At 37.9% G+C, this 27950-nt stretch overlaps 1 protein-coding gene across 2 annotated transcripts; it reads left to right on the top strand.

Moving 5' to 3' along the window:
* Positions 1 to 27950, top strand: PON2 (paraoxonase 2). Of its 2 annotated transcripts, none has more exons than XM_069461590.1 (9): positions 1 to 145; positions 8582 to 8652; positions 14936 to 14991; positions 19769 to 19934; positions 20472 to 20589; positions 22408 to 22608; positions 25140 to 25221; positions 25963 to 26091; positions 26719 to 27950. In XM_069461590.1, the coding sequence occupies exons 1-9, from the start codon at positions 72 to 74 to the stop codon at positions 26875 to 26877; spliced, it is 1056 nt and encodes a 351-aa protein (XP_069317691.1). In that variant the 5' UTR covers positions 1 to 71; the 3' UTR covers positions 26878 to 27950. The 2 variants fall into 2 exon arrangements, with proteins under 2 accessions (XP_069317691.1, XP_069317692.1); XM_069461591.1 differs by having other exon boundaries at positions 20463 to 20589; positions 26719 to 27949.

Consider the following 27950-nt stretch of genomic DNA (forward strand, 5'->3'; position numbering starts at 1 on the left):
GCCGGGAAGCCGGCACCGCCCAGGGCGCAGCCGGCCAGGCCCGAGCGAGGCGGCGGTCCGGCTCCCGCGCCATGGGGCGGCTGGTGGGTCTGAGCGTGCTGGGCATAGCGCTGGCGCTGCTGGGCGAGAGGTTCCTGGCGCTCAGGTAGGTGCGGCTCCCGCGCGCCCCTGCTCGCCTGTCCGCGGGCGGAGGGTGGCCGCGGGCTGCGGGCGAGGGCGCAGGCCGGTGGAGGGCTTCTCGGGGGCCGGGGACCGCGGCCGGGGATGAAGGACTTTCGATTGCTCTCTGTTCCCCAGCTGCTTGAACCCCCATCACCTCCACCCTCGGCTTCTAGTAAAAACCAGCAACGTTTGCAGTGAATCGTGACACTTTCTTGAAAGTTTGTAAGGAGCAAAAGCTGATAAAGAGAACTTTGCTGCTGACAAAGTTCTCTTCTGCCTAGGTTGACAAGCAAGTGGACGAGCGCGTGCTTTGCAATGACTCACTCAAGGGGCCAGCCCAACGCTTTAACTCGAAAACGAAAACAAGACTATTACTCATGCATCAAAAGTTTAATTATAAAGATTTATTTCAGGTCATTGGTGCTGCTTCTCTTTGTTGGCCAAACCAGCTCTTCGCCCTGCCCTAATAAAGTTCTTTCCTTCCTTCCCATCCTTCCTGCATAGTTAGAAAATCTCTTCAGCTTTCTAATCTTGGCGCTGTAGATCAAAGACAATTGAAATATTCAGCGTCTGTGCTTACATCACGTCCTTATTTATTTGTTCACCAGGGAACCCTGAAGCCAGAATACCAAACAGTACAGCAGTACTCCATCTCACAGTTTAGTTATAATGAAAAATCGCTGGTGGGTTGACATCGGAGTTTTTAAATTACCAACTCCAATTTTATAAGCCTCATGCAAAAGAGTTCAGAAATAATTGAGCACCTACTATGTATGATGTGCTCTCTTAGGCTTTTGTAGTAGAGTAAGACACTTATAGAGTTTACCCTATTATAAGAGAGGAGAGAAGTAAAATAACAGTATATGTATGAATTAGGGTGTTCTAAGGACAGGTACAAAGGAACCCCTATAGGCTTCAAGAGGAAAGATTACATCCCGGAAGGTGAAGTTCCAGAGGGAGGACAAGACGTTTGACATTGGCCTGGAAGCCGGGGGTGCAGCATGTGGAGACGAAGGAGCTATCCCAGGTAGAGCATGAGTAGCGTCAGCAAAGGGGCCAAGGTGGGGCAGTTTGGAGACTGGCAAATGGACCAATCTGCGGGAAACATAAAGTCAAGCGATGAGAATAGTAGGGTTGGAGGAAGGATAGGTTTTGAGACTGTTAAATATAGATTGAAAAATTGAACCCTACTTTCATAGGCCTAATACTTCCCCCAAAGCAATGTATTGCTGGTTTTTTGTTTTGTTTTTTCAACAAGAACCTGATATAACTGGTTCTGCTCTACAGAGATGAACCTGGAAGAGTGGACTGAAGTAGAGTAATGGTTCTCTGCACATTAGGATATCCTGAAGGGCCAATGTCTGGTGGCACCCCCAGCAATCCTGATTCAGTTGGTCTGGGTGGCCCCAGGCATTGGCATTTTTTATTTTTAAAACTTTTCCTGATAATTCTAATGTGCAGTCAGGGTTGAGAACTATTAGAATAGAGAGTAGATGCGGGGAAACTAGTTAAGGTAATCCAGTAGTTTGGAAAGGATAACAGGAACCCAAACTCTGGAACTCCAGGGACAAGAGGGAAGTTAAAGGTGATACCAGAGTTTGCATGACAGCTCCCCTGTCCCATACCTGTAGCTTCATCTGCCCATAAAGCAATGCAAGGAGGAACAGTGTGGTGGTGGTGGTGGGGACAGAGTTGAGGAAAGAACACTTATGGGTAGGAAATGGACATTGACTTAATCTTCATATTATGTAAATGCCCATCCTGCTGTGTAGAACATTCATGAGTTGGATGATTTTGTATGATCTATCCAGCTCTCAGTTTCAAAGGCAAGACCACCAAAATTCACAAATTCATTACGTTGTCACTAATGTTTAAACCACCAGTGTTTCCACAAGTTGAAGTTTTCTCAATTAACAACCAATTTTTTTCCTCTTCTTACTAATCATAAGGTTTTATATTTAAGTCTCTTTGAATGGTAAAGGTTATAGATGCAAACCTAAGAAAAAGTAAATAAGACTTAATGACATAGGATGCAACCAATAGTTAACTTACAGTTAGGTGCAACGTTTCTTTACAAAGACTTGATTGTGATAAACTCCGTTGGGCAGTGACTTTATAGGGTAGTACTTTATTGGATAATTGAAGCCCCCAATGGGTTGATGTGAGAATGTTGGGGTAGGTGGTGGGTGGCTAGACTTAGCAAATAAAAATGCAGGCTGCCCAGTGAAGTTTGAATTTCAGATAGACAATGAGTCATTTTTTCATATAAGCATGGAATATTTATACTATACTTTTGGTGTAAGTATGGAAAGTGAAAAAAATTATACTAAAATACCATTCATTGTTTATCTGAAATTAAAATTTAACTGGGCACCCTGTATTTTATCTGGTGATCATATGAGTGAAGAATACGAGTGCCTTCCATTTACAGAGTTTGTAGAGTACTCAAATGTATAACTTTTCTTTCAGACCCTTAGAGTCTATTTCAAAAGCAGTATGTTCTCACCTTTTCAGAGGAAGGTGAAGGGACACAGGCTTTATGTTAGATTTCTGCTTAACTTGATGCCTGCTATTTAATTATTCATTTTTTAGAGATGGTACTTTGGCAATCAAGTTATTTCTCTCCCCCAAGATTCCCACTTAAATTTCAACTTGATTTTCAGGTAAACAATGGATAATTTTTAGTGTAAGTATATCCCAGATGGATAAATGTCCAGATAGACATCTTTGATATGTCTTTTTTTCTTCTGAACTGTGCCTGGCTAAGGTTCCCAGAGGAGGATGGCATTCTACAGCTAACTTTTCCACACTTCCCTAGTTGAGCAATGAAAGAGAAAATAGAAATATACAAACGTTCCCAGGCCATTTGTTCCCTGTTGCAAGGAACACAGCCTTGGATGAATCGTGAGACTCGAGTGCATCAGAGACCTAAGAGCAGGATCCCCCAAAGCATCTTCATGTTCTGCTTGATGCTGACACCTGTTATGACAGCTCCAACAAGTAGCTATACAGTCTGTCTTGGAACACCTCTGGAGGTGCAGTCTTTTTTTTTTTTTTTTTTACCACCATCTTCCTTACCATGTATTGTGTGACTAGTGCGTGCTGATCACTGTGTCAAAAGTGTGAAAAGTTCTTTATATTAAACCAAAATGCACATTTACTGACATTTGGAAAGAAAGCCCTTTTACTTTTATGCCTTCATTCAGTCTTCGTATATATCTTCCTTTCTGTATTATACATGTAAATACAGAGGTTTGAGAGGTTAACTAATTAGGTCAGCAGGTAATTAATTAGTGCTGAGCCTGCACAGTCAGCCAGGTCTTCTGATTCCAAATACCCTTGTTTCTCTGCAGGTGGAGCAAATTTTCCCCAGGTTTATATGCCTAAGCACAAATTCTTAGTTACTGAGTGCAAGCATGGCAGGGGCCTAAGGGGTGAATTCCAAAGGGCTTTTACATTTCTGTATATAAAAGATAAAGTCCCTATTTGTATCTAAGTCTGAACATAGACGATAAAGCCCTATCAGTTGTTCACAAACTGAAAGGCAGTGAGATGTGGCACAAAGTAACTCCTGAGAGTAACACTGTGCCTCCCTTGCTCAGGACACGTTGGCACCATAGCATGGTGCACCGTTATGCTACTCACCATGAGGCAAGATAGTAGCTAACAGCCCCCTGCTTCACTCCACTCTGGATGGGTACTGCTGTTTCCTGAATGGAAGAAATTGAGACTGACTTTATGCTAATGATTGTTGGTTAAAAGTTCATGTTTTGTGGCCCGAATTCACAAATAGCTCCACTATTTACCTGAGACCTTGTACTAGTTATTTCACGTTTTCTGTGCCTCAGTGTCCTAATCTGTAAGATGGGCACTGCCTGCTTCCTAGTGGGACTATGAGAAATAAATGAATTCATTCGTGTAAGGCAGCAGTCCTCACCCTTTTTAGCACCAGGGACCGCTTTCACGGAAGACAGTTTTTTCATGGATGGGATCTTGGGGCGGGGGCGGGCAGAACTCAGGCAGTGACTCGAGCAAGGGGGAGTAGTAAAGCTTCCTCACCTCCTGCTGTGTGCGCCTCTGCCCCTTCCTAAGTTTCGTGGAAGACAATTTTTCACAGACGGGGTGGGGTGGGGCTGGCAGAGCTTTCCAAACCAGCCTGGGGGTTGCGGACCACAGGAAGTGCTAGAATAATGCCAGACACATAGTTAGCTCAGTAAAAGTTATTGATAGTAACAGTGATGCTCCAACAAGTTCTCTCAGGCTTTTGTGCTGTAAATTTCCTGGCAATTTGGTAAAGCCTTGATTGCTTCTCACCGTTATGTTTTTATCATTTTTTATTAAATATTTTTAGTTATGATGAGTACATAATAGTTGTATATCTTTATAGGGTACCTGTGATGTTCTGATGCAGGCATACAGTGCGAATTAATCAAATCAGGGTAATTGGGGTATCCATAACCTCAAGGATTTAACATTTCTTTATGTTAGGAACGTTCTAGTTCTACTCTTTTAGTTGTTTTTAAAGTATACATTAACTTATTGCTGACTGTAGTCACTTAGTTGTCCTATCAAATATTGTTCATTCTAACTATAGGCTGTAGCAAAAGTAAAATGATTTTCCTCCTTTCATATCGTAACTTATTTGCATTTATACCATTTATCTTATACTTTTTTTTGCATGAATACTTTTAGGCTAATTGATCTGCTAATCCAAAAGTGTTGGTGTAGCTTTCTCTTGTAAATTTCTCAAAGTTTTAGAATCTGTTATCAGTTAGGAATGCTTTCAGCTGCAAGTAACATGTCAAATTAATGGTAGTTTATTTAAATAGGGATTTATATTTCTCAGATGATGAAAACTCTGTAGGTGAGCCAGTCAAGAACTTGTTCATTGAATCAGTGATCTTATCAAGGAACTGGATTCTTCCTATATTTTCATTCTTTGATCCTTCACTATTGATTTTACAGTCTCATTCTTATCAAGGATGCAGAATGGCTACTGCAGTTTCACGTACTGTATGTGTTCAAATCGTGAAGAAGAGAGAATCAGTGATGCCAGCTAGCTCTCTTCTTGTGTCTGCCCTTTCTCTCAGGAATAAAAATATCTCTCCCCAAAACCTGGGTCATGTGATTACATCTCAATGCAAAGGAGGCTGGGAAAGCAAATATTTGCCTTGCCCCCACCTCTGCAATGGGAGGAACAAGGGAGAAAGGGGTGAGAATGCCTTCTGCTGCCTGGAATATAGAAGTCCACTAATGAGGAGTGAACTGATAGTTCTGCCAGGGAAGAAGTCTAGCAGTTTTCCACTGAGGGAATTTGGAAGTCTTGATGGGCCACAAAGGATTGAAGGAAAATTCCTCTTTTTCTTTTATCCTGAAGGAAAGCCAAGAAAAAATTATTTGAATAAGTAGAAGTCATGCACAGCCCTTATGTAACTCTTCAGTTTTAATAGCAGGTAGTCTGCATATCTAAAAGGTGATATTGTTCATCTAAACTAGTTAATGAAAATTGCTCTATTTAGCAAAATGTAATCATTAATCATTTATGCAAACCCAAGTTGACTTTGAAACAAATACCCTATATCAAACTTTTCAAACACATTGAATGTGTTACTTTGAACAGATTCTATTTAATCTATGTGATTTATCTTTGAATAAGATAGATGGTAATTATCATTATCCCTATTTTTGTATAGTCAAATAGGCATAACAGTAGATTGTATAAAATCAACACTCAAACCAATGTATGACACAGCAACTTGCTGTAGAAACTGCAGCTGTGACCTACTGCTTTGTATTTTGAACTAAAATAAAAATATTTTGAACTAAAATTTTAAGGCTCACCCCCCCCACCACCGGTTGACTAAATGGACCCCCTCATGGCCAAAAGGAATATCCTAAAACTAAATTGCCTGCCAGGAGGAAGGAGGTCAGACATATCATGCCCCCTCCCTTCTTGGGGACATCCTGAGACAAACCTACAGGTCCTCAATTTACACAACAAATATATGTCCGAAGGTGAATCTCTGATGAACAGCAACTATGTTAAAACATTCCAAGCCGTTAGACAAAACTTCATGTCTTTAGCCAATTACAAGCCAGAAAATCTTTAAACCCACCTATAACCTGTAAGCCTCCCCCCCCCCCCCCCGCCTCCAGATGGCCCACCTCTTTGGCCCAAACCAATATATGCCTCCCACGTATTGATTTATGACTTTGCCTATAACCCCTGTCTCCCTGAAATGTATAAAACCAAACTGTAACCCAGCCACAGTGAGTCCACTTGCTCAAGGCCCCTTGGACGTGACCCCGGGTCATGATCCTCAAATTTGGCTCAAAATAAATGTCTTTAAATTATTTTACAGAGTTTGACTTTTTTTCCGTTGACAGTATCTGTATCTGTTTCTGGAGTCATATAACATTGGTAGAATCTTGAAGGTCTACTAGGTTCATCTTTATTTTATCCATAAAGAAGACTGAGGCCTATAGAGATTAACCGACCTGCCAAGGTCGTGGCAGTCTTACTGGTAAGACAAGAACACAACACTCTTCACTCCTTTCTGAGAGGAGTACAGTGAATGAGAGCAAACCTCTGGGGAGTACCTAGTTCCAGCACTTGCTTGCTAAATTGAACCTTGGGAAAATCACTTTGTCTTTGTCTCTCCAAATCAGTTTCCTCATCTTTAAAATAGGGATAATGGTACCTTATTCATAGGATTTTTTAAAAAAGAATTAAATGAATTCATTGAGCTACATCACTTAGAAGAGTGGTTTTATTATTTATTTCCTTTGACCACCTATTATTTTCATCAGCATCATCCTCTTCATCTTTATTACTGCTCCTACTATATTAAGCCATATAAATTTTTTTCCCCTTTTAAGTCACTCCTAGGAAATGTAGGAGTGAGATTTATTGTATTTTTTTATTGCTTTATTTTTATAATTTATTATTTTATATATTCAATGCACCTTTTTTTTTCATTAAAAAACTTTTTTTATGACTTTTTTTTTGGAGACAGGGTCTCATTCTGTTGCCCAGGATGGAGTGCAGTGGCGTGATCATAGCTCACAGCAACCTCAATCCCCTGGGCTCAAGCAATCAATCCTCCTGCTTCAGCCTCCTGAGTAGCTGGGAGTACAGGTGTGTGCCACCATGCCCAGCTAATTTTTCTATTTTATTTTATTTTATTTTTTGCAGAGACAGGGTCTTGCTGTGTTGCTCAGGCTAGTTTTATTACATTTATATATTTATTTTTTATTGATTTATTTACAGTTTTTGTTTTACTGCTATATTGTTCCAAGAAATTTGATACTATTTGAGTTATGTGATTTCACTTACATACTGATTAACACTTTAATCAGAAACTTTACACGAATTGCCAAAATATACAGTTGGCACAACCTATCAGGAGTTCTGGGTTATCTAGGCATAGGTTTTCTTCCATTTTGCTGAGAAATCAGTAGCCTTCCCCATATTCTAGAAGCCTTCCTCAGTGTCTAGAAGCCAGAAGCTGTTAGGTTTAGAAATAGGAGAGGGACACGAGGCAAATTGCTATTTTGTCTCTTAAATGTGTGGCATATAGGAACCGCTTTGAAAAATGTAAAAGTTCTCTGCAAGCACTATTGTTATTATTTATGGCTCTAGAGAACAGAGAAGGTGAGAAAATGGAAGAGGAGAGGAAAAGCCAATAGTATGTGGCCTTCAAAACTATAGTCCCATATGTATTGGCCCAAACTGCTGTATGGCCCTCTAGGGTGGAAAGGCAGCAGGAATATACCCTATGAGAGTTCAAATTCTCTCATTATTTCTTCTTTTTAGTTTTCTTGAAACAACAATAGCAGGTATTATAGTTTTGCTAAAGTAATTGCAAAAGAAGTTGGTCCTCTCCAACTTTCCCACTCCAATAATTGTTGTCATGGGGATGGGGTCTTCTCCTCTCATTTCTTAGTAACTATTTGTGTGTGGTCTTCTGAGTGCCGGGCACTGAAGAATGCCATGTTCTCTGAGCCGCCTTTCAGTGACTGAGGCCTACGGTCACTTTTTTTACTGTTTGGCTCTTCAGAAGGAAGACAGGGTTTTGGGTTGTGCATCTGGAACTTTCTTCCCACAACACCAGAGCTGTGAGAAATGTAATCTGGTGCTGTGTTTATATTTGCATAGGAACTTGCATTACAGGTTATATTTGTTGAGTTACTAGCTTCTCTTACAACCCACATTACTATATAGAACTTTCTGATATGCATTTTTGTTTTAACTTCATTTCGAGTGCTGTTTTATGTTCCTACCCTTGTTTTTCTATCTTCTCTTTCGTTTGCTTTAGATTTACGCTATGTTTTATGTATTGCTATAAGCCTCTTTAAACCTTTTCTGAAACAAAGCAGGGACTACATAAACAAATAGGTTTTGTTTTGTTTTTAATAGAAATCGACTTAAAGCCTCCAGAGAAGTAGAATTCACAGATGTCCCAAACTGCCACCTGATTAAAGGAATTGGTATGTATGTGAAAATGTTTGTTGAACACATTACATTGTTTGACCACCAACTGTTGTTAAATTATCCATGAACAATAAAAATACTGGCTTTTCTTAGAGATGGTTCATGGTATTATTAGAAACAAAAAGAGTTAGAAGTCAAAACACCTAGTTTCTAGTTCTGATTCTACCACAAACTTGCAATGTGACCCTAGGCAAAGTTGGCCTTTGTAGTTTTCACTTGTAAGGATGAGTTTGTAATTAGATGGAAGATTTTTATACTTTAAAAAATCTTGGACCATTTGTTTACAATCTTACTCGAGAGCCACAGTGTGGAAGTAACTAGATTATCACTGTGTCTCTTCTAGTCCTTTGTAGCAACATTCTTCTCTAGAGGTGGGAGAGACAATTTAATGTTTTATTTCGTCTTTAAGAAATTAAAATCCAGGTTTTATGGAAGTGTCCTACTCCTCTCCTAGAAAGCAACATTGTTAAACAAATTTTGAGTGTCGTTTCCTACTTTTTCTGTCTACTTATAAATAGCCTCCCATATATAATTTTTAAAAACATAAGTGGGGTAAAATTGTACATAATATTTCAGAACCAGCTTTTTGCATTTAATGCTATGTTGTGGAAACTTATGTTAGTCCACAGAGATCCTTTTTTAACAACTGCACAGTATTTTTCTGTGCAAAACAGTATATTTCAAACAATATAGAAAGATATAAAATAGAAAATAAAAATCTCTCAGCAAACTCTCCAACCCTCCACAGAAATAACTCCAGAGATAAAGTTTCTTTTTTGCCCTTGGTGATCATTTCAGTGCATATGCAAACAAATGTATGCATGTACATACATGCCGTTTTTTCCCCCATAAATGGCATCTTAGTACAAATATTCCACAACCCGCTTCATTCCACATCAGCACATGTAGATTTACCTCACTTTTTTTTTTTTTTTTTTTACTATTTTTCCTTTCCATGATTTAAGCAATCCCCTTTTAATGCACATTTGGGTTGTTGCAGTTTTTTGCAACTACAAACAAATCAGTGAACATCGTTGCTCTTGTATTTGTGAATCTGTAGAATATATCTTTAACACTGGGATTGTTATTCAGTTAGGATACATGTTTAAAATTTTGATAGTCATCGCTAGATTGCCCTCAAGTTGTCAACACTAATAGACTCAGCACTTCATAGTTGTAGCCACATTCACTCTAGACAGGATTCACAGCAACAAACCATCAGTCAGTAGAGCAACCTTTTCCGCTTTCAAAGTTTTTGTACAAATCTGTTGCTTGCCTTTCATTCGTGAGAGCTCTGTTACCTATGTGTTCTTTTTCTTTTTCTCCTTGTTACTCTTGTGTTTTCCCAGTCCCAGCTCCCCTTACCTAGAACGGTTTACTCTCCTGGGGTTTCTCCTCTGTCTTTTAGTTCCCCAAACCGTCAGCAGGAGAATGTAAACTCAGTGTCAAGCAGCAGATTGACTAGATCTGTGCTGGATCATACAGATGGTTCTAGAACTAAAGTTCTTCTGGAGTCCCGAGTAACTCAGCAACTTCATCCTGCCTTCTGGCTGCATTAGGGAAGAGCCCCCTGAGAACTGGTCACCGAGCACAGACCAGATGGCATCTGTAAGGGATGTTGGACAAGGTTGGGAGGCGGGTCAGTGATCTCTTAGGTTACTTTTGCTGCTGAGTTAATAATCGTCACATTATTAAACAGCCCTTAGCCCTGCGAAGCTCACCTTCTGTGAATTCAAGTCTCAGAGTAGGCAACAGGGCACAACCAGACACATTACAGAACAAACAGCCAAGTGTATCCCTGTTACGACTCACCGGGATGGAGCGCTCCTCAGAGAAAAACAAGCCCAGCAACATTTGTATTCTGAACAGGCATCTGTCTGTGTTTGTGACCTTTATGTTGTGATGTGTGTGAGCTGCTGTCTGGAATTGGAAAGAATGAGGAAATATGTCACCTATGGCCTCTCTTGTGAAGTGTTTAATGCCTCTGAGGCACTTCAGAAGGCAGCAGAGCAGAGAGGAGGAGTGATTAGAAGCACATTTGGGATACGTTTTTAGATCTAATTAGAACTGTGTGTGTGTTTTTTTTTTACCTTTCTTTTTTGCTTTTGCCCTGTGGTTAGCACACACCATATGAACATTTGTTGAATGCTATGTTAGTGGTGCATAATGGTTAATAATAACTTGTGGTTCTATATTTCTAACAATGGTTGCTTATTCAATGGTCTTTGATTATAAGGAATAACAGTGTGCTGGACTTACATTCCCATGTAGGCAAAGGCAACTTCTTGTTGTAGACAGCAATGGTAAAGAGGATCATTTTTTATTTTCTGTTTTGAAAACAGTCATAGCCGTGCACTTGAGGCCAGCTAATCCATCCAAGAGGTGAGACCCCTTCCCCTTTTCCCTCTATCCCCACCAAAGCATGTATACACATACACGCTTACACATACATGCTGCAATTCTACATTCATCATCAATGGAAATGAGCTATTTGCAACTCTTAGGTGCTTTATACATATGATATCATATCATACCTTTCTGTTTTAATAAATCATAGTTATTGACTACATATCAAATAGGGTGTGTGCCTTCTGTGGGGCACACAGTATAGTGAATAGTGAAAGTAAGTACACTATTTATTCCGTTTTTTTTATTCCTTCCCAGTCTATTTTACAGACAGAAACTAAGCTTTTACATACCCAAGATTTGGCATAAAATCAACATATACATAATAAAAATTATAATGACAAGAGCTAGCTATGGGCACAAAGAGATGTAAAGGACATTGGAAACCAAGAAAGGGGGAAGGTACGAGGAGGGTGAGGGATAAGAACTTACCTATTGGGTATGATGAACACTGTTCTGGTGACAGGCACACACTAAAAGCCCTGTCTTAAGCATTATACGAGGTATCTGTGTAAAGTACACTCTTAATATTTTGATATTAAAAAAAAAAGGTAGTTAACTTTATGTGAGGCTTAAATGTTAAAAAAAAAAAAAATCGTATTTTCAAAATGGCCTTCCGAGTCTGGACTAAAACAAAATTTTGAATGGACTGTCTCTCTCGAGTTAACTAACAGTTCTACGCATTTGGCAGCTGAGACCTTTACAATAACTGCTGCTTGGGAGATTGAGGGAAAAAAAGCATTAAAATCTGTTGCCCTTGTTATCAAGTACTTTGCAATCTAACTATGGGGGAAAAAAAGGAAAACAAAACAAAACCAAAAAAAAAAAAAAAACAATGTAAGATATAAATACAGTTTTTTCTTTTTATAAGAGTTAAGGACCTGAGGCTCAGAGGGCTAAAGTAACTTTTACAAATTCTCTTTCCAATATAGTATCTTTTGGCAGAGTGATTAATATACCTGACTAGTGAACCAAAAAAAGTGGAAAATAATATGCTACATTACATATTGGTACTCTGTTGAGTATGGTAAAAGCTGATTTGTTGTTATAAAGTTATAGTAGCTTAGAGAAGAGAGAAGTTTATTTTTATTTTTCTCTCATATCAGTGCTAATGTAAGCTAGTGGCCCAGGGTGATTAGATGACTGTGCTGTGTGTGGTCATTCGGTGCGAAGACTAATGAAGCAACACAACAATCTTCAACCTATTGCTTCAGTCTTTGTCCAACACTAGAACTCCGGTTGTTACCATTTCCCAGCAGGAAGGTGTAGAAAGAAAATCTACATGGATATTATGTGTATTTTATTTTATTCAGTAGTTGCATACATCTTGTATTCTCACATCTTATTTACCCAGACTTAGATGCGTGGCCACATCTATCAGCAAGAAAGGGTGGGAAATGTTGTCTGTGGCTATGTTACCACATGCATGTTGGTAAAAGGGAAGGAGAATAGGGATACTAGTGAACACCTGGCCATCTCTGACACAGATAACAAAGTAATAAGAAGGGATCAAAATTAGATGTGCTAAGCTAGAAGATTTTCTAAAGAAAGGGTCTTGAAAGAGGTTTTAAAGAATAATGCAGGATATAGATTGGTAAAGATCTTGGTGGGAAGCATGGAAGCAAAACTTTTAGGAGAAAAGCCAACATAGGGAATTGAATTTACAAAGTGAAGTGTCTTTAGAGAGAGGAACCAGGGGATGGTTCTGACAGAGGAAATTCATTAAATGCTAGCTTGAATGTTTTCTGTGTGCTTTCAAGTTAGAACAAAGGATTTGAGTTCCAGCTTCCCAATTTGTGACCTCAAGCACTTTGCTTAACCTTTCAAAGACTCTATATTCTCAACTCTAAAATAAGGGTTAATAGTATTGCCTCTCAGTATTATGAAATTATATGAGATATTATATACAAGGTATTTACAAAAAGCCTGGTATAGTACTTGGTAAACACTTAATGTACGTTAGTACCAATTATTATTATTATTGAATTAGAGTAGAAAAAATTTCTCTCGCATTGACTGATCTTCCAATAATCACACCAAAGAGGTGATGTGAGATGTAAAAGCCTATTGCAGCAGTGGCTGTAGAAATGGAGATTGGGGAATAGTTCTAGAAAATATTCCAAAGAAGGTCAGAGGTAAGACTCATTTTTTTCCATTGGAATTAGGCAATGGAATTAAACAGAAAGAAGTTACAGTGGGGTTGAAATAAAAGTATCTTTTTAAAAGATTGTTCTTTTCCTGATTATTAAAACAATGCTATTATTTATAGAAAATTTTAAACAAAGTATAAAGAAAATAAAAATCACTTATAGTCCTACCACCCCAAGAATCATTATTAATTTTTTTCTCTATATCCTTTTTTTTCTAGGTGTGTAAGCATGTATACATTATAATTAAATTTTCTTAAATAATTTTTCAGGAAAAACAACTCTTAATTCATTGAACTTCTACTAAATGGGTCCAAAAAGCAAAACTTGGACTAGAATTCCGTGTGTGTGTGTGTGTGTGTGTGTGTGTGTATGTAGTGTAGAGTTCCCCTGATTTCTGCTCATTCCCAGTGGAGAACCACTGTGGGACTAAAGTCTAGTGGTTCTTAACCTTTTTGGGGAAAATTGTATACCCTTTTTTGAATCTGCTGAAAGTCAAGGACCCTTTTTACAGAAAAGTTCTTATCTGTACATACATGAGACATTGTGCATTGCATAGAATTTCAGAAGGTTCATATATTCTTTGAAGCCCATTTGTGGCTCTTTAGGGATCCACAGAGTCCAGGTTGAGAACCCCTCCACTCTACCATGCATAAGCTTATTTAGATATATCTTCCTCCTGAGGAACAGGCAGACGGGTCATCTTTAAAAAGTGAAGTTCTTGGCATTTTTATTTGGTTTTGCTTTTCTCACTGTGATAGAGCAAGCAAAACTGGGGGCAACTGGCTAAATGTAACCTCATGAATCAAAACCAAAATGGTTGGATAGATAGATGGTGTTTGGTTTTGACAACTTAGAAATAATCTTAGAGAAATCCTTTGGAGAAGTCTAAAAGGGGAAGATTGGATTTTGTGGACTCAAAGAATGTGTCATGATTTGGCTTAATCTAAGCCATTTTTATTCCTCTTTTCTTGTGTTTGGGTCTATTATCTGTCTGCGGAATTTATACAGTGAGACCGCTGGGAAGGTCTTATATCTAATTTGCTGTGCTGTGTGGAGTGTACCACATTCAATCAATAAACAATCAATAGTAATTGTAGCTTGCCTCACAGATGGGAGTTAGAAGCTTCAACTTGGCTTAGATGCGTGGTATTTTTCATTAATTTTCTTTTGCTAGTTTTTTTTCTGTAATTTAAAGCCTAAATTTAAAGATTAAATGGAAAACTTATGAGAACAAGTAGACACTGTTTTTTAAAGAGGGAATACATAATCCCAGGTGTTTTATCTCCGTTAATGAGAGAAATGTCTGTTTGCTTCAGATTGAATGAGCAGAGAAGAGGACAAGGATATTTGCATGGTTAAATGACTATGAGCCCTTCCTACTGAAAGTATATTCCCCTGATGTCAATTACTTTTATACAGACATCTGGATGTTTATCATAAGAGTATACAGATGTCAACTTTTTCTGTATTGTAGCTGGAGATGTGGTGATAACTTGACTTTGATTTGAGTAAAGACAAAATAGCTAACATTTAAAGTCAGAAGTTCACTTCAGGAAGGGGTTTAAACTGACGTTTATTAAAAAGAATCGTTCCTTGGAAAAAAATTTGGAACCATCCCTAAAGATACAGACACTCTGATAAAGTAAACAAAGTCCCAGTTTATGCTCTATCTAACAAATAACAGAATTTGAACATGACATTTATCTATTCCTTGAACTTACAGAAGCTGGCGCTGGAGATATTGACATACTTCCCAATGGTCTGGCTTTCTTTAGTGTGGTGAGTGTCTCCTTCCTTCCCCAAATTCAGTAGAGGAGGTATAAGGGCATACGATTAGGCCTGTGGAACAGTAACTTGCCTTTAACATTCCTTATTTTCCAAAATATGTTCTGAAAGAAACATAGGTCAAAGAGGATCTTGGAAAACTTCTCCTCAAGCCTTTCTAAATGTAGAGATGAAGGCTCTTTGCCAATTGATATGTTGCTGTTTATTTCTCTACTACATTGCCATAAAATATTCCATTTCAATCTGTGTTTTAAAAGTATGTTATTAAAAAGGATATTTGAGGTATTATTATGGATATTCGATACTACCATATACTATTTTAAATACAGCATCTACCCTTCTTTCCAATACATATTCAATTTTAAGCAAATATTCTTGCCGTTATTATTTATTTTCAAACAATATACCACCTTTGCCAAACCAAGGCTGATGCTTTTTCTTTTTCTCTTTTGCCCCCCTGAATAACCTGTCATAAGTGGAAAGTCATTAACTGAGTTTCTTTATACCCTTCACTTTGCCTTAATTCTTACTGTAGAAAAAGTAATATCCTTTCTGGGCATACAATAGAAATACTTTAAAATTGATCTGCTTGTGTGATGCTGGCTTGCTACAATACCCATTCTGATTGGACATCCAGATGAGGGGGCAGATGAGGAGATTCTGACCACCTGCCTCTCTGGCGTGGGCGGAGGTAAGAGTCCTTGGCCCCTCATGGGTCCAGTTGTTCTGGAGGAACAAGTCAGCCAACTCTAAACTCTGCCTGTAATTATTCTGTTCCATTTCAACATCCATTATTTTCAAGCCCTGAGACTCAGGAGGGATGCGAAAAACTTGGAGAAACTTTAGAAGAGAGTCACCACACTAATAAAATAGTTGTCAGACTTATGAGAAAGGTGAGAGAACTCAGCTTGGAGGAGAATGAAGTCAGAACACTCATCAGGTTCCTGATGGTTTTTATACAAAGAACTGTGAGCAGTAGGTTATTACCATTGAGGGAAAAAAGAAATACTATGGGCTTTAAGCAGAAACACCAATACTTATATTTAATGTTAAAACATAAGGTTTTAAGAGAAAAGTTTCATGTAATTGCCTACACAGAATGAATAAAGTGCTATTTATAGCAGAAATCTAGGTTTGTTTAGAAGCACATGCTTCTATAGGCTTAGGAAAAAACACTGGAACTACTGGTCGAAATCATTCATTTATAGAGATGCAAAAATTCTGAATAAAGTAGAAAGCAGTTGCAAACACATCTTTTGTTTGTTTGTTTTTTGCAAGGATGTGTTCTTGGAGATTTGTGTGACCTAGAATTCATCTATATCAAGATTTCCTCACAACCCTCCCCTCCAGAAAAGAATCTGAAGTCGGAGGGATGAGGTCTCTAAGCACATAAATCTACATCATTTTAGCTTAGGGGCATATTACAGTTGCAAAGATCTACCATGTCAATAGCATTTTTTCTGCTTTTTCCTGTTATCCTTCCTTGGTTATTTGACCTTTTTTTTTTTTTCTTTTGCAAATTTAGAAACATTCCCACTTTACTGCTGTTTTTCACTTTTCACTTACTCGGCCTTGTCTCTAACATTTCCCGGAGCGCAGAAGCCAGTACATCATGGGGTTGTTTATTCTTCCTAGCATTTTGGCTCATCTAACTCATTCTATTCCACAGTTATGGGTTTGAGAGTAACCTCAAAACTAACATCACACTTGATGAGGGATTGGATGACATAGAATAAAATATTTAAAAATTTAAACAACAGTGTGAACTTAACACTATTGAACTGTTCACTTAAAAATGGTGAAGATGGTGAATTTTATGGTATGTATATTTTACTACAATTAAAAATAAATTTTTAAAAAAAGAAAAAAAAAAGATTACACAATAGGGAGCATTAAAATAACCATGAATAGTGATCACCATCTGATAGAGCTTCCTGTGCATATAAACCATGCTATTGTTTTAGGACACTGATAAAAAATGGGCATTATTAACAACTGAAGTAGCAGTGCCGTGTAGCAAGAGCATAATTCCATTTTGTTCTACTTACTGGGCTTGCCAGCTATGACATTGTGCAATTGCAGATAGATATTTTTAAATTGGAAGATTTCCTATTATGTCCAATTTTGTGCATAAAATAAGACTTTATTTTTTTATTGTGTCCTTAAATTTGCATAAAATATGACTGCATTATATTAGTAAACTGAATAAAGTAGTGCAAGTAAAATTTATTTTCACCAAGAAGAATTTTAAGAATGTAAGGATGAATCAGCATTTTATAGATAGATAAATAATTTATTACTTAACTGATTTAAAAGAGAAAAGACTAAGATCATCTCAGTGAATGCTGAAAAAGCATTTAGCAAAATTCAATACTCATTCCTGATTAAAAGCTCCAAGCAAATTAGAAAGAGAAGGAAAATTCCCAGAAACCTACAGCCAACATCATTCTTAATGGTGAAACATTAGTCGAATTCCCATTTGATGTTTAGATTAGGAAGAAAATGCCCAACACCACAACTGTCAATAATCTACTAGAGTTCTTAATAACCCAAGAAAACAAGAAAAAGAAATGTAAGATAGGAAAAAAAGGACAAAGCTGCCATTGTTTTTAGATAATGTGATTACCTATTTTTCAAACAAGCCAAGAGATTCAACTATGAGAACTAAGAGGAGAGTTCAGTGAAATGTTTGGATTCAAAAATATATAAAATGACTTCCACCTGAAATCCCAGCACTCTGGGAGGCCGAGGCGGGAGGATTGCTCGAGGTCAGTAGTTCGAGACCAGCATGAGCAAGAGTGAGACCCCATCTCTATTAAAAAATAGAAAGAAATTAACCGGAAAACTAATAATATATAGAAAAAGTTAGCCGGGCATGGTGGCGCATGCCTGTAGTCCCAGATACTTGGGAGGCTGAGGCAGGAGGATTGCTTGAGGCCAGGAGTTTGAGGTTGCTGTGAGCTAGGCTGACACCACAGCACTCTAGCCCAGGCAACAGAGTGAGACTCTGTCTCAAAAAAAAAAAAAAAAAAAAAAAAAAAAAAAAATGACTTCCCAATGTACTAGAAAAAAAAATGTAATAATAATAAATGTTCCATTCAGAACAACAATTTAATCTCCCATATATATCTATGTCTATATCTTACATATAAAGCTGTAATAATTTAAAAAGTGGTATACTGGCACAGAAATAAGCATGAGCAATCAGAAGAACAAAACAGAGTCCCCAAATAGACCAATGTGTAAATGGGGATCTAGTACATGACAAAGGTGACACTTGGAGTCAGTGGGGAAAGGATGGATGTATGCCAGGCACTGTCCCAGGAACTGGGATCTAGCAGTGAACAAACAAGGCAGAGTCCCAGCCTGTGTTTTAACGGAGCTTGTGAATATGTGTCAGATGGTGACAGTGCTTTAACAAAACATAAAGTAAGGTGGGACAGTGGAGCGTGACAGCTGTGGTGAGGATGGCATCATGCTGCCATTTTAGCGTGAGTGCAGATGAGGTCTCTCTGATAAGTGACATTTACCCAGAGATTAGATGGAAGGGGAGGCATGAATCTTACAGATGTGGGGGAAGAGCCTTGCAGGCAGAAAGAAGAGCAGCACAAAGGCCTGGGGAGGAGCTGCACAGCTGTGCGCCAGGAACAACAGTGATCTCCTCATTAGCCTTTCTGTTTCTGCCCTTCGCTCCCTAAATACCCAGTATTTATGTAAGCATGAATATGTATGTATGTCAAATGGCAATAAAGGCAAAGGAGAAAAGTAAACCAGGGTAAGGAGAACAGGATATGCCAGGGCAAGGGGATATTTTGGACAGGGATGGCCTCATTGAGAAGGTGACATTTGGCCCAGATATGCAGAAATGGAGGAAAAGAGCCCGAGATGTCTGGGGGAAGACATTCCTAGGCAGAGTGAACAGTGTATAAAAGCCCTGAGGCAAAAATGTGCTTGGTTTGTTGAAGAACATCAGGGAGGAAGAGCATCCTGGGAGATGAAGGCAGAGAGATAGGGGTCTTGGGTGGGATGGAGGAGAAGGGCTGATCACACAGGGCCTTTGGGCCGCTAGAAGAATTTTTGCTTTTAATTGGGAGGGTGATGGGAAGCTGTGATCAGAGGTATGACCTGGTCTGATGTCATCTGGATGCTGAGGTGCGAGTGGACAGTAGGGAGTTAAGGACAGAGGCAGAAGGCCAGTTAGGAGGCAGTTGCCATCGTCATGGTGGGGCTTTGGAGCAGGGCAGCCAGCAGTGGTGAGACTGTTGACATCCTCATGAAAGGAAATATTTTCAAAGTGAAGTCAACAGGATTTGCTGGTGGATTGGAGATGAGGTGTGAGGCCAGGAGGGGGTCCTGACTGTGGCCGCTGACCAACACGTCTGGCGTTGTGGAAGCAGCGTGCAGGCTCAGGGCTTGAGAGTTACACAGTCAGGCTGTAAATGTTAACTTGTCTCCGTCCTCAACTCTGCCTGGAATTTCCTGGCCCACCAACCTTCTGGTTACTCTCTGAAGAGAATAAAGCCTGATCTGCTGTCTCAACTCAACAAAATCAGCTATTATTCAGCTTTCAGCTTTCAGCTTTCCAGCTCCTAATTAATATTTTTTCTATTATCTCCTCTCTGTTTTGTGTGCGTGTGTGTTTGTGTGCGCTTGTGGCTTTATGCCACCACCTTTAACCACATTCTCTCTTTATCATTCATGTATAGTTCCCACTTTAATACATAAAAATACATAAGCCTTTTTATCTAACTTTTTTCACTGTTTTGGAAAGGGTCTAAAATTTCCAGGACTCCACAGCTTTGCACCAGATAAGCCTGGGGGAATACTAATGATGGATCTGAAAGAAGAAAAACCGAGGGCACTGGAATTAAGAATCAGCCGTGGGTTTAATTTGGCTTCATTTAATCCACATGGCATCAGCACTTTCATAGACAATGGTAAGTGCCAATGAGCTACCAATGTTTAGAAACGTACAATGGTTCAGAAATGACTGTAGAAGATAGATTTGGATCGTATTGATAGGAAGAGAACAATGAACTCATGAATTATTTCTGCACTCTTCATACAAACAAGTTGTTCATTTGCTTCTTCAGCTAGCAATAAGCTATGCTACATTTTGAAATGTCTAACAGCTAACACCTGAAAGAATGTTTAGATTTCATAACCTTTTCATATACCTATGATCATTGTATTTAAAAGAGCTGTATTTCTGAATTAAACTATAAACAGATTATGTATGAATTCTGTATATGGTGCAGGAAACACTTTCTTAAAGGTCAGGGGACCAGTGATCAGAAATAACACCAGACAGTGACGGGAAAGATGGGGAAGAAGAATGATCGGTTAGGTCTTCTACCAGCTTACACATTCAACCTTTCCTTGCCCGTGGTATTTAAATGTCAGTGTCTGCCCAGAGGTCCTGTGGTTATGTCTTGTAAATTAACTCTGTTCTTTCAATTCTTTAGATGACACAGTTTATCTCTTTGTTGTAAACCACCTGGAATTCAAGAATACAGTGGAAATTTTTAAATTTGAAGAAGAAGAAAATTCTCTGTTGCATCTGAAAACAATCAAACATGAGCTTCTTCCAAGGTACTTTTTCATTTTATTCATTCTCTAATTTATCTCTAGCATTTTCAAATATTCCCCATGTGGTGGGTGGTTCTCTCACTTTTTATGAGAGCTAATATATATGTGTGTGTATATATAAGCTAATATATGTGTATAAACATATAAGCTAATATATGTATATATGTATAAATATATAAGCTAATATATGTATAAATATATAAACTAATATATAAATATATATGCTAATATACGTGTATATAAATATAGGCTAATATATGTATAATACACATATTAATAAAAATATGTGTATTATTTAATACACATAATAATTTAATACACATAATAAAAATAATACACATATATTAACTCTTATAAAAAAGTGAGAGAACCACCCACCATGGGTAATATAAAAATATATATGTTAATATATATACCATGTACTATTTGTTATATATATATATAAAATTTCCCTTGTAAATCAGGGAGCATATAGCATATGAAAGTTGATGTCACTCATTACAATAATCAGTGCTATATGAAGACTCCCTTGAGAAATGATGAAATGCCCGACTATAGGGGGATACTCTCCAGGCCCATCTTGAGAGTAGAGGACAAACCCTACCTATCATTTTTTCCTGCTGTCACCCTTTATCTTAGATGACTCGTTACCCAAATAATAATAATACCTGTCCTTCTAAGGAAGAGTAGCCTGTTTTATATGTGGTTTGTGTGCTTTGTATGGGACTTTATACAGAATGCTTTCACAGGTTTATCAGTGGCTGGGGGCCAGTGGCCCCACGGAATTGGAGGCATTCAAGTTGGAAGTGGTTCACTGCTACTTCAAGAACATAATAATTGATAATGTGGCCAAAAGAGAATCATGTGTACCCTCCTAGCCCAGCTTGCATTAGCCTACTGCTTCTTTTAGTTTAAACTTGATGAATATTTTTAATTCCTGCTTCCCTATTCCAGGGTATAAGCATGTAACTTCCAATCATTCCTTCCAAATGCATTTCATAAAAAATACGAGCATAAATATCATTCAGGCAGCCTCTGCATTATGGAGATCTTTCAGAAAAAGGAGACCCACCTTCCCTGTAGCTCTCTATTTTTCATTTAACAAAGAATAAAGCAGCTCTTTCAGAAATTTTTGCATAGGATAATTGGAATTTAAATTTAATAACACCCTTGCCTAACTGGTTTTAAAAATGTAATTGTTTTTAGCATATAAATCTCTCACCTGAAGCATTGTACTATGGCAGTTTCATCATCCATCTCTCTACAAGTGTTTATTGAGTGCCTGTTCATTTTCGGCATGTCGACTTTGTGAGGCAGGTAGAAATTGAACAGTCAACCGTAGTTTGACTAATAACTAAGCAAGGGAACTCAGGGAGATCCAGCAACTGAGTAAATGGAAGCTAGGTAAATGTTATTGATGGCCTGAGCATCTCTCCAGCCAATCAGCCTCTCTCCAGTTCTATACTGTGGACATCTCTGTCCTTACAAATAATTGTTAAACCCTACATTTCTTGCTGTCAAAAAAAAAAAAAAAAATGCCTTGATGGTACCAACTTCTCTCTTCTTTCATAATCATCAGCCATAATGGCTAAATGACCTGTCTTCAAATTACCTGGTGCCATACAAAATTGTTCTCTGTTAAATGATATTACAGTATATTGCATGCAACTATAGTTATGTGATTTCAACTCATCTCTTCCAGGAAAACCTCTTACCAAAGATTTAAAGCACATGTTATGTAAACCTTATGGATACTTAATCTTTAATATGGAGACTAACACGCCTTTTTATTTGCTCTCACCTGTTCTTTTTCTCTTTCAGCATGAATGATATCACGGCTGTTGGACCTGCACATTTCTATGCCACCAATGACCACTACTTCTCTGATCCTTTCTTAAAGTATTTGGAAACATACTTGAACTTACACTGGTCAAATGTTATTTACTACAGTCCAAGTGAAGTTAAAGTGGTAGCAGAGGGATTTGATTCAGCAAATGGCATCCACATTTCACCTGATAATAAGTACGACCCCTTATGGAACATCATATAATCTTTCCTCGGTCATAGTGCTGGCCAAATTCTTTACTTTGCTTTTTTTTTTCTTTTCAGTGTGAAAATAGCTTTCTTGACATTTTCTGTATACTTTTTATATATATACTATAATGATATATATTTTGAAGATGTATTTATATGCTATATATCTATATGTATTTACATATAATATATAACTTTTGGTATATAATTATCAAATTTAATTTTATAAATACAAATTTTAAAGTGTGATCATATTTATGCATACATATTAAAGCATCAGGTAGGTGTTTCCTTTTAAATTAATAAATCATTGTTTTTATTGGCTACATATTATTCCATTACAAGGAATAATTCCTGAACTAATTTAACCAATCCTCTATTGATGGTTATATTTTTTTCTGTATAAAAACCATTTTAGGAACACACCTTTGTGTTCCTAAACAAAGACTTCTTCTTTCCCCTGCCCCTGTCAAAAAAAAAAAAAAAATTTATACTTCTCATTTACCACTGAAACTTATCCAAGTAGTTTTTAAAGAAAAACTCCGTAAGAGAGCATCACAGCATAATAGTTAAACTTGCAGATTTTGGACTCATATGGCCCTGGGTTCAGATCCCAGCTAGGGCACTGGCTAGATGGTATTATGAGGCCCTCTGCACATCTATACAAGTATTTCTGTAGAACAAACCCTTAGAATTACAACTGCTTGCTCAGTGTGAATCCTTTATATGTTAACTTCAACAGATATTGGCAAATTGTCCTCCGAAATTACCTCACTGTTTTTATATGCACAACCACAACCTCTAAGAAAGGATATTAAATTCTTTATTAGCTTTCTCTTCTACTGCCTTAGCACACTGAACAATTTAAACTACTACAAATATAACGTAAATTTGGCATCCCTTGACAACTCACTGTCCTTATTTTCGTGATGCAGTTTCTCCCCCTTTCTTGTTGATTACAGAAAATGAATGTAGAATCATTTAATTTAAACCGTCTCTGACTGACCTGATCCAACCTCTCCAGTCAAATCTGTTTTTCTCCTCAGCTCTCATATTTCCATTATGAGAGTTAAACTTTCCAGTCACTCAAGCTAAAAAGATAATAATGATGATGAAAAGAGGGATTCAGCTTTAACTCATTGTCTTTCACCATTCCCATCCACCCTGGGAGCAAGACACGTTGGTACTGCCTGCCCCTCCTTTGCCCACAGAGACCTGACTGGCTTAGGTTCTCCTCCTCTCCGGCTAGAGTCGGAGACTTTCTTCCAGTTCGTTTTCTATCCATTTCCATTTTTTACACTCTTGCCAACTTTGTCCTTCTGTATTCCATTAGCTTTTAAGGGCTCCGCAGCAGGGAGCTATCTTCCTCCTCTTTGACTTGTCGGGCTAAGCACGGGGGTCAGGCACAAAGCAAATGCTCAGTCATTGTTGAACAGAGCTGACCATTTGTTAGCCACTTTGTTATTCTAAAAACTAAGTGGAATCCGATTGCTTGTCAAATCAAGTCAGGCTCTAAGGGGTTGGGCTTTATTTGATAAACCAGTTCCAACTTCCCTTTTCTACTGTTTCCATACTTTCTACGCTTTAGACAAAGAACTCCTGATTTTGCAAACATTCCTCCCTCATTCTTGCTCTTGTGCCTTGCTTGAGTGTTTTCTTCTGCCCTGAAAGGTGCTTCATCCTCACATCCTTGAATCTAATCTCTACTTCCATAGCCCCTGCAAATGCTGCCTCCATGGTGAGCCTTTCTGTGTACCCGGAAGTTAGATATTTCTCCAGTCTCCAGACCTCAACTGTTTCTCATGGTACCAATCATGCTGTGTTAGGTATTGAATGTGTATACAAGCCAATCTGATCATCCCAACACATTATAAACTTTGGAGGAGAGAAGCTGTGTCTTCTTCATGTTCATATCTGCCCAACCCTGAGTTCATGCCTTTTTACACATGATAATTGCTCAATGGAACAGTCAATTCAATGAGTAAAATTGCCTTAAAGTAGTCCATTAATCAACCCTCCTTGGACATAGATTATTCTGAATAAATACTTATTTCTTACTCTTAAAATTCTCCATGTACTAATACATATTTTGTTTAATAAGTATTAGTAAATATTTTAATAAAATGTGTTCTATACCACATATTTCTATAGGTAAATGAAACTTAGAAATATGAAATTACATTGTGCAATGTAAAAGCTTTTCTTATGTAGCCAAACATTTGTTTTATTATCATTTCAATGGCAAATATCGTGGACTTTATATTCAAAATGATGTCCTATATGACTTTTTTGTTACAAGCCTTTTGAAAAATAATTTAATAATTCCATGATTGTTGTAGCACCACTGAATTGATTTTGAAAGCTTACTTTTTAAATAAAAATTGACCTTTATCAAGCATTCCTCAAGGGCCTGTCTTTGATTAACTTCTTGGCAGGTTATTAAGACTTACTCTTTCATACTGTATTAATGAAGCTTTATATTGGCATGGAGCTCTAACCAGTGTGTCCTTTCTGCAAAGGTATATCTATGTTGCTGACACATTGGCTCATGAAATTCATGTTTTGGAAAAACATCCCAATATGAATTTAACTCAATTGAAGGTAAAATATTTCTTTTTTAAATATATGTAGATATGAATCTTTTATACTTTGCAATTACATAGTTACACTGTATCATAGCCATACCACACAGAGAACAGTATAGATTCTAGTGTAGTTATTCTGGGTTTTTAAATATTACCTCTCTACCCCTGGAGAAAGCTCCTGTTCCCAGTGATCACAAGGACCCCCCGTGATTACATGCTGCAGCAGGTTGAGAGTGATATCTGCGTCAGATTTAGGGCCCATTCCATGAAGTATTGATAGCAACCAGTGAATTCCAATAAGAATTTCCACAATTGAAAAGACTAATAGACGAATTCTCAAATGAAGATTTATGCACGTTGTCAGTTCTTTCAATAATAAATGAAGGTAGAAATTGGGTTCCACACCATTATTATTTTCTTCCTGCTCGACAACACATATTTTAGGTTGATTAAGAATTTCCTATCTTGCTTTGATTGAGTTCCTTGAGCTAACTGATCCTTGTGCATCTTTTAAGAGAGAAGGAGTTCATTTTTTAGAGAGATTGATTATTACCCTAACTTTCTTAATATCAGTGAAGATGAAAAGTGGCTCCAAACCAGTTTATTAAATTTATTTTAAGCAATATTAGTGTTAGAGGGTGGAAGCAGGGAGATGTGTATAATTTTCCCACCTGCATAGAGGCAGGAAAGGTTAGCTCTAAATTATTTAATCATGCTTCTCGTGTCATTTAGATATTGACATTTTCTCATTTGGAAGGTACTCAAGTTGGATACACTGGTGGATAATTTATCCATTGATCCTTCCTCGGGGGACATCTGGGTAGGCTGTCATCCCAACGGTCAGAAGCTCTTCGTGTATGACCCGAACAATCCTCCCTTGTCAGAGGTTTTTATATTTTCAGTTTTTCAACCTTAATTATTCAAGTCCTTTTGAACTAATAATACAATAAACTGTCACAGGGATGATTTGTTTAGTTCTTTTAAACCGATAATACAATAAACTTATGTAGTGGTTTTGTAATTGCTTTAAGCCAGTAATTGGCAGAATGTTACATTGTTCAAATACTTTACGAAAGGTAATCTTTTGATGTGTTCAATTATGGTGGAAACTAGTTAAAAAGCGTTTTTTATACAGGCGTGCCCTTCTTGGGTGGTATACTGGCAATTTTTAAATATCTGGTTTATTGTCAGCTCACCACATGACGTGAGTTTTGTTCATGTCGAAGTAGTGGGAAAGTGGGCGCATTAATGTAAAAGTATTTCTATTAATGCTGAATTGCTATAATAACACTAAATCCCGTGTTGGCATGAAGTAACTAGATGGTTTCAGAAAGTACTTTCTTTGAAGGTTTGAGAAAGTGCTTTAATTTAGACATTAAAAAGATTAGTAACTGCGGTTTTCAACAGCATGTCCTCCTAATCAGCATGTCATTGTGGAAGACAGGGCTTACTGGTGACTGAGTGACAGGAGTGTATGGTGGTTTTATATTAATACTTTGTATCTTCTGAATAGGTTCTTCGCATCCAGAACATTCTGTCTGAGAAGCCTACAGTGACTACAGTTTATGCCAACAACGGATCTGTTCTCCAAGGAAGTTCTATGGCCTCAGTATATGACGGGAAGCTGCTTATAGGCACTTTATTCCACAAAGCCTTGTACTGTAAACTCTAAATTGTATTGTGCATCTGAGAGTGTGATAACTTCTCTTAATTAATTTTCTATGAATTGCTAATTCTGAGGGAATTTAACCAGCAACATTGACCCAGAAATGTGTGGCATGTATAGTTAATTTTATTTCAGTTAGGAAAGGCCCCTTCAGTTCTCATAGCACTTTTAGCGTAAAAGGAAAATGAATAGTTTTTTAAAATGCCAAGCAAGGGAGAGAGAAGATAGCTACTTTGCAGTAAAGTGAATACACTTTGCACAAAATAAGGCTCACCTTTGCCTTTCAACTGCCGGAACATAGATTCCACTGAAACAGGGTGAATTACATTTCTTTAAAATATGAGTGACCTCAGTTCCAACCTTGTGACAATATGACCGTTAAGAACTACTGACAGATAACATCCTTTGATGTTTCGTACTTACATCTTTGTTTACTATTAAAAAGTTCGAATTATATTGAAGACTAACCAAAATCCAAGTTTTGTCTGTGTTTAATTCTCAAGCCACGTCCTCAGGGGGAATGGGAAGACAGCTGCTTCCTTGTGGGGTTTCTTTGGGATAGGCAGGCAAAGCCATGTTCATTTTTCTCACTGAAAGCTGAATGTGAATGGTCTCTTTATTCGAAAAAATTAAAATTAAAAAAATCAACAAAATACTGCAACTCAAATTTTCTAGGGAGTGTTCCATCAGCTCTCTTCCTTAATGGGAGCCCCCCTTGGACACAAAGAGGAGATAAAAGGTCGGAGCTGGAAGCTCATGCCACCTCCTCTGCGAAAAGAACTGTGAACTGTGAAGCCAGGAGAGATGAAGTCAGTTGTCCAAGACCACATGGTTAAGCAGCAGCGATGCGAGGATCAGCGCCAAGGGTGCCTAACTCACAGAGGGAGAGTTTTTTTCTGCTCACGGTATCTCCTATAAAATAATCTTAAGCCCCAGAAAGAGACTTTCATGTGTTTCCCCCCACCATGATAACTTACCAAAACACTTTACTTCTTATGCTGTTTTCCCATCTTCATCACCGCCATCAAAATATCTGTCAGTTAATTATAATGTGCCTAACACTGCAATAAAAATGTTAC

This window comes from Eulemur rufifrons, chromosome 29 (genome assembly GCF_041146395.1).
Source record: "Eulemur rufifrons isolate Redbay chromosome 29, OSU_ERuf_1, whole genome shotgun sequence".
NCBI lineage: Eukaryota > Metazoa > Chordata > Mammalia > Primates > Lemuridae > Eulemur > Eulemur rufifrons.

Excerpts from the sequence above, each read along its gene's own strand:
- PON2 (XM_069461591.1), top strand. The coding sequence starts at position 72 with ATGGGGCGGCTGGTGGGTCTGAGCGTGCTGGGCATAGCGCTGGCGCTG. Across the intron at positions 14,992-19,768 it reads GTCTGGCTTTCTTTAGTGTG|GGTCTAAAATTTCCAGGACT; the intron begins GTGAGTGTCTCC and ends TGTTTTGGAAAG. Across the intron at positions 22,609-25,139 it reads CACATTTCACCTGATAATAA|GTATATCTATGTTGCTGACA; the intron begins GTACGACCCCTT and ends CTTTCTGCAAAG.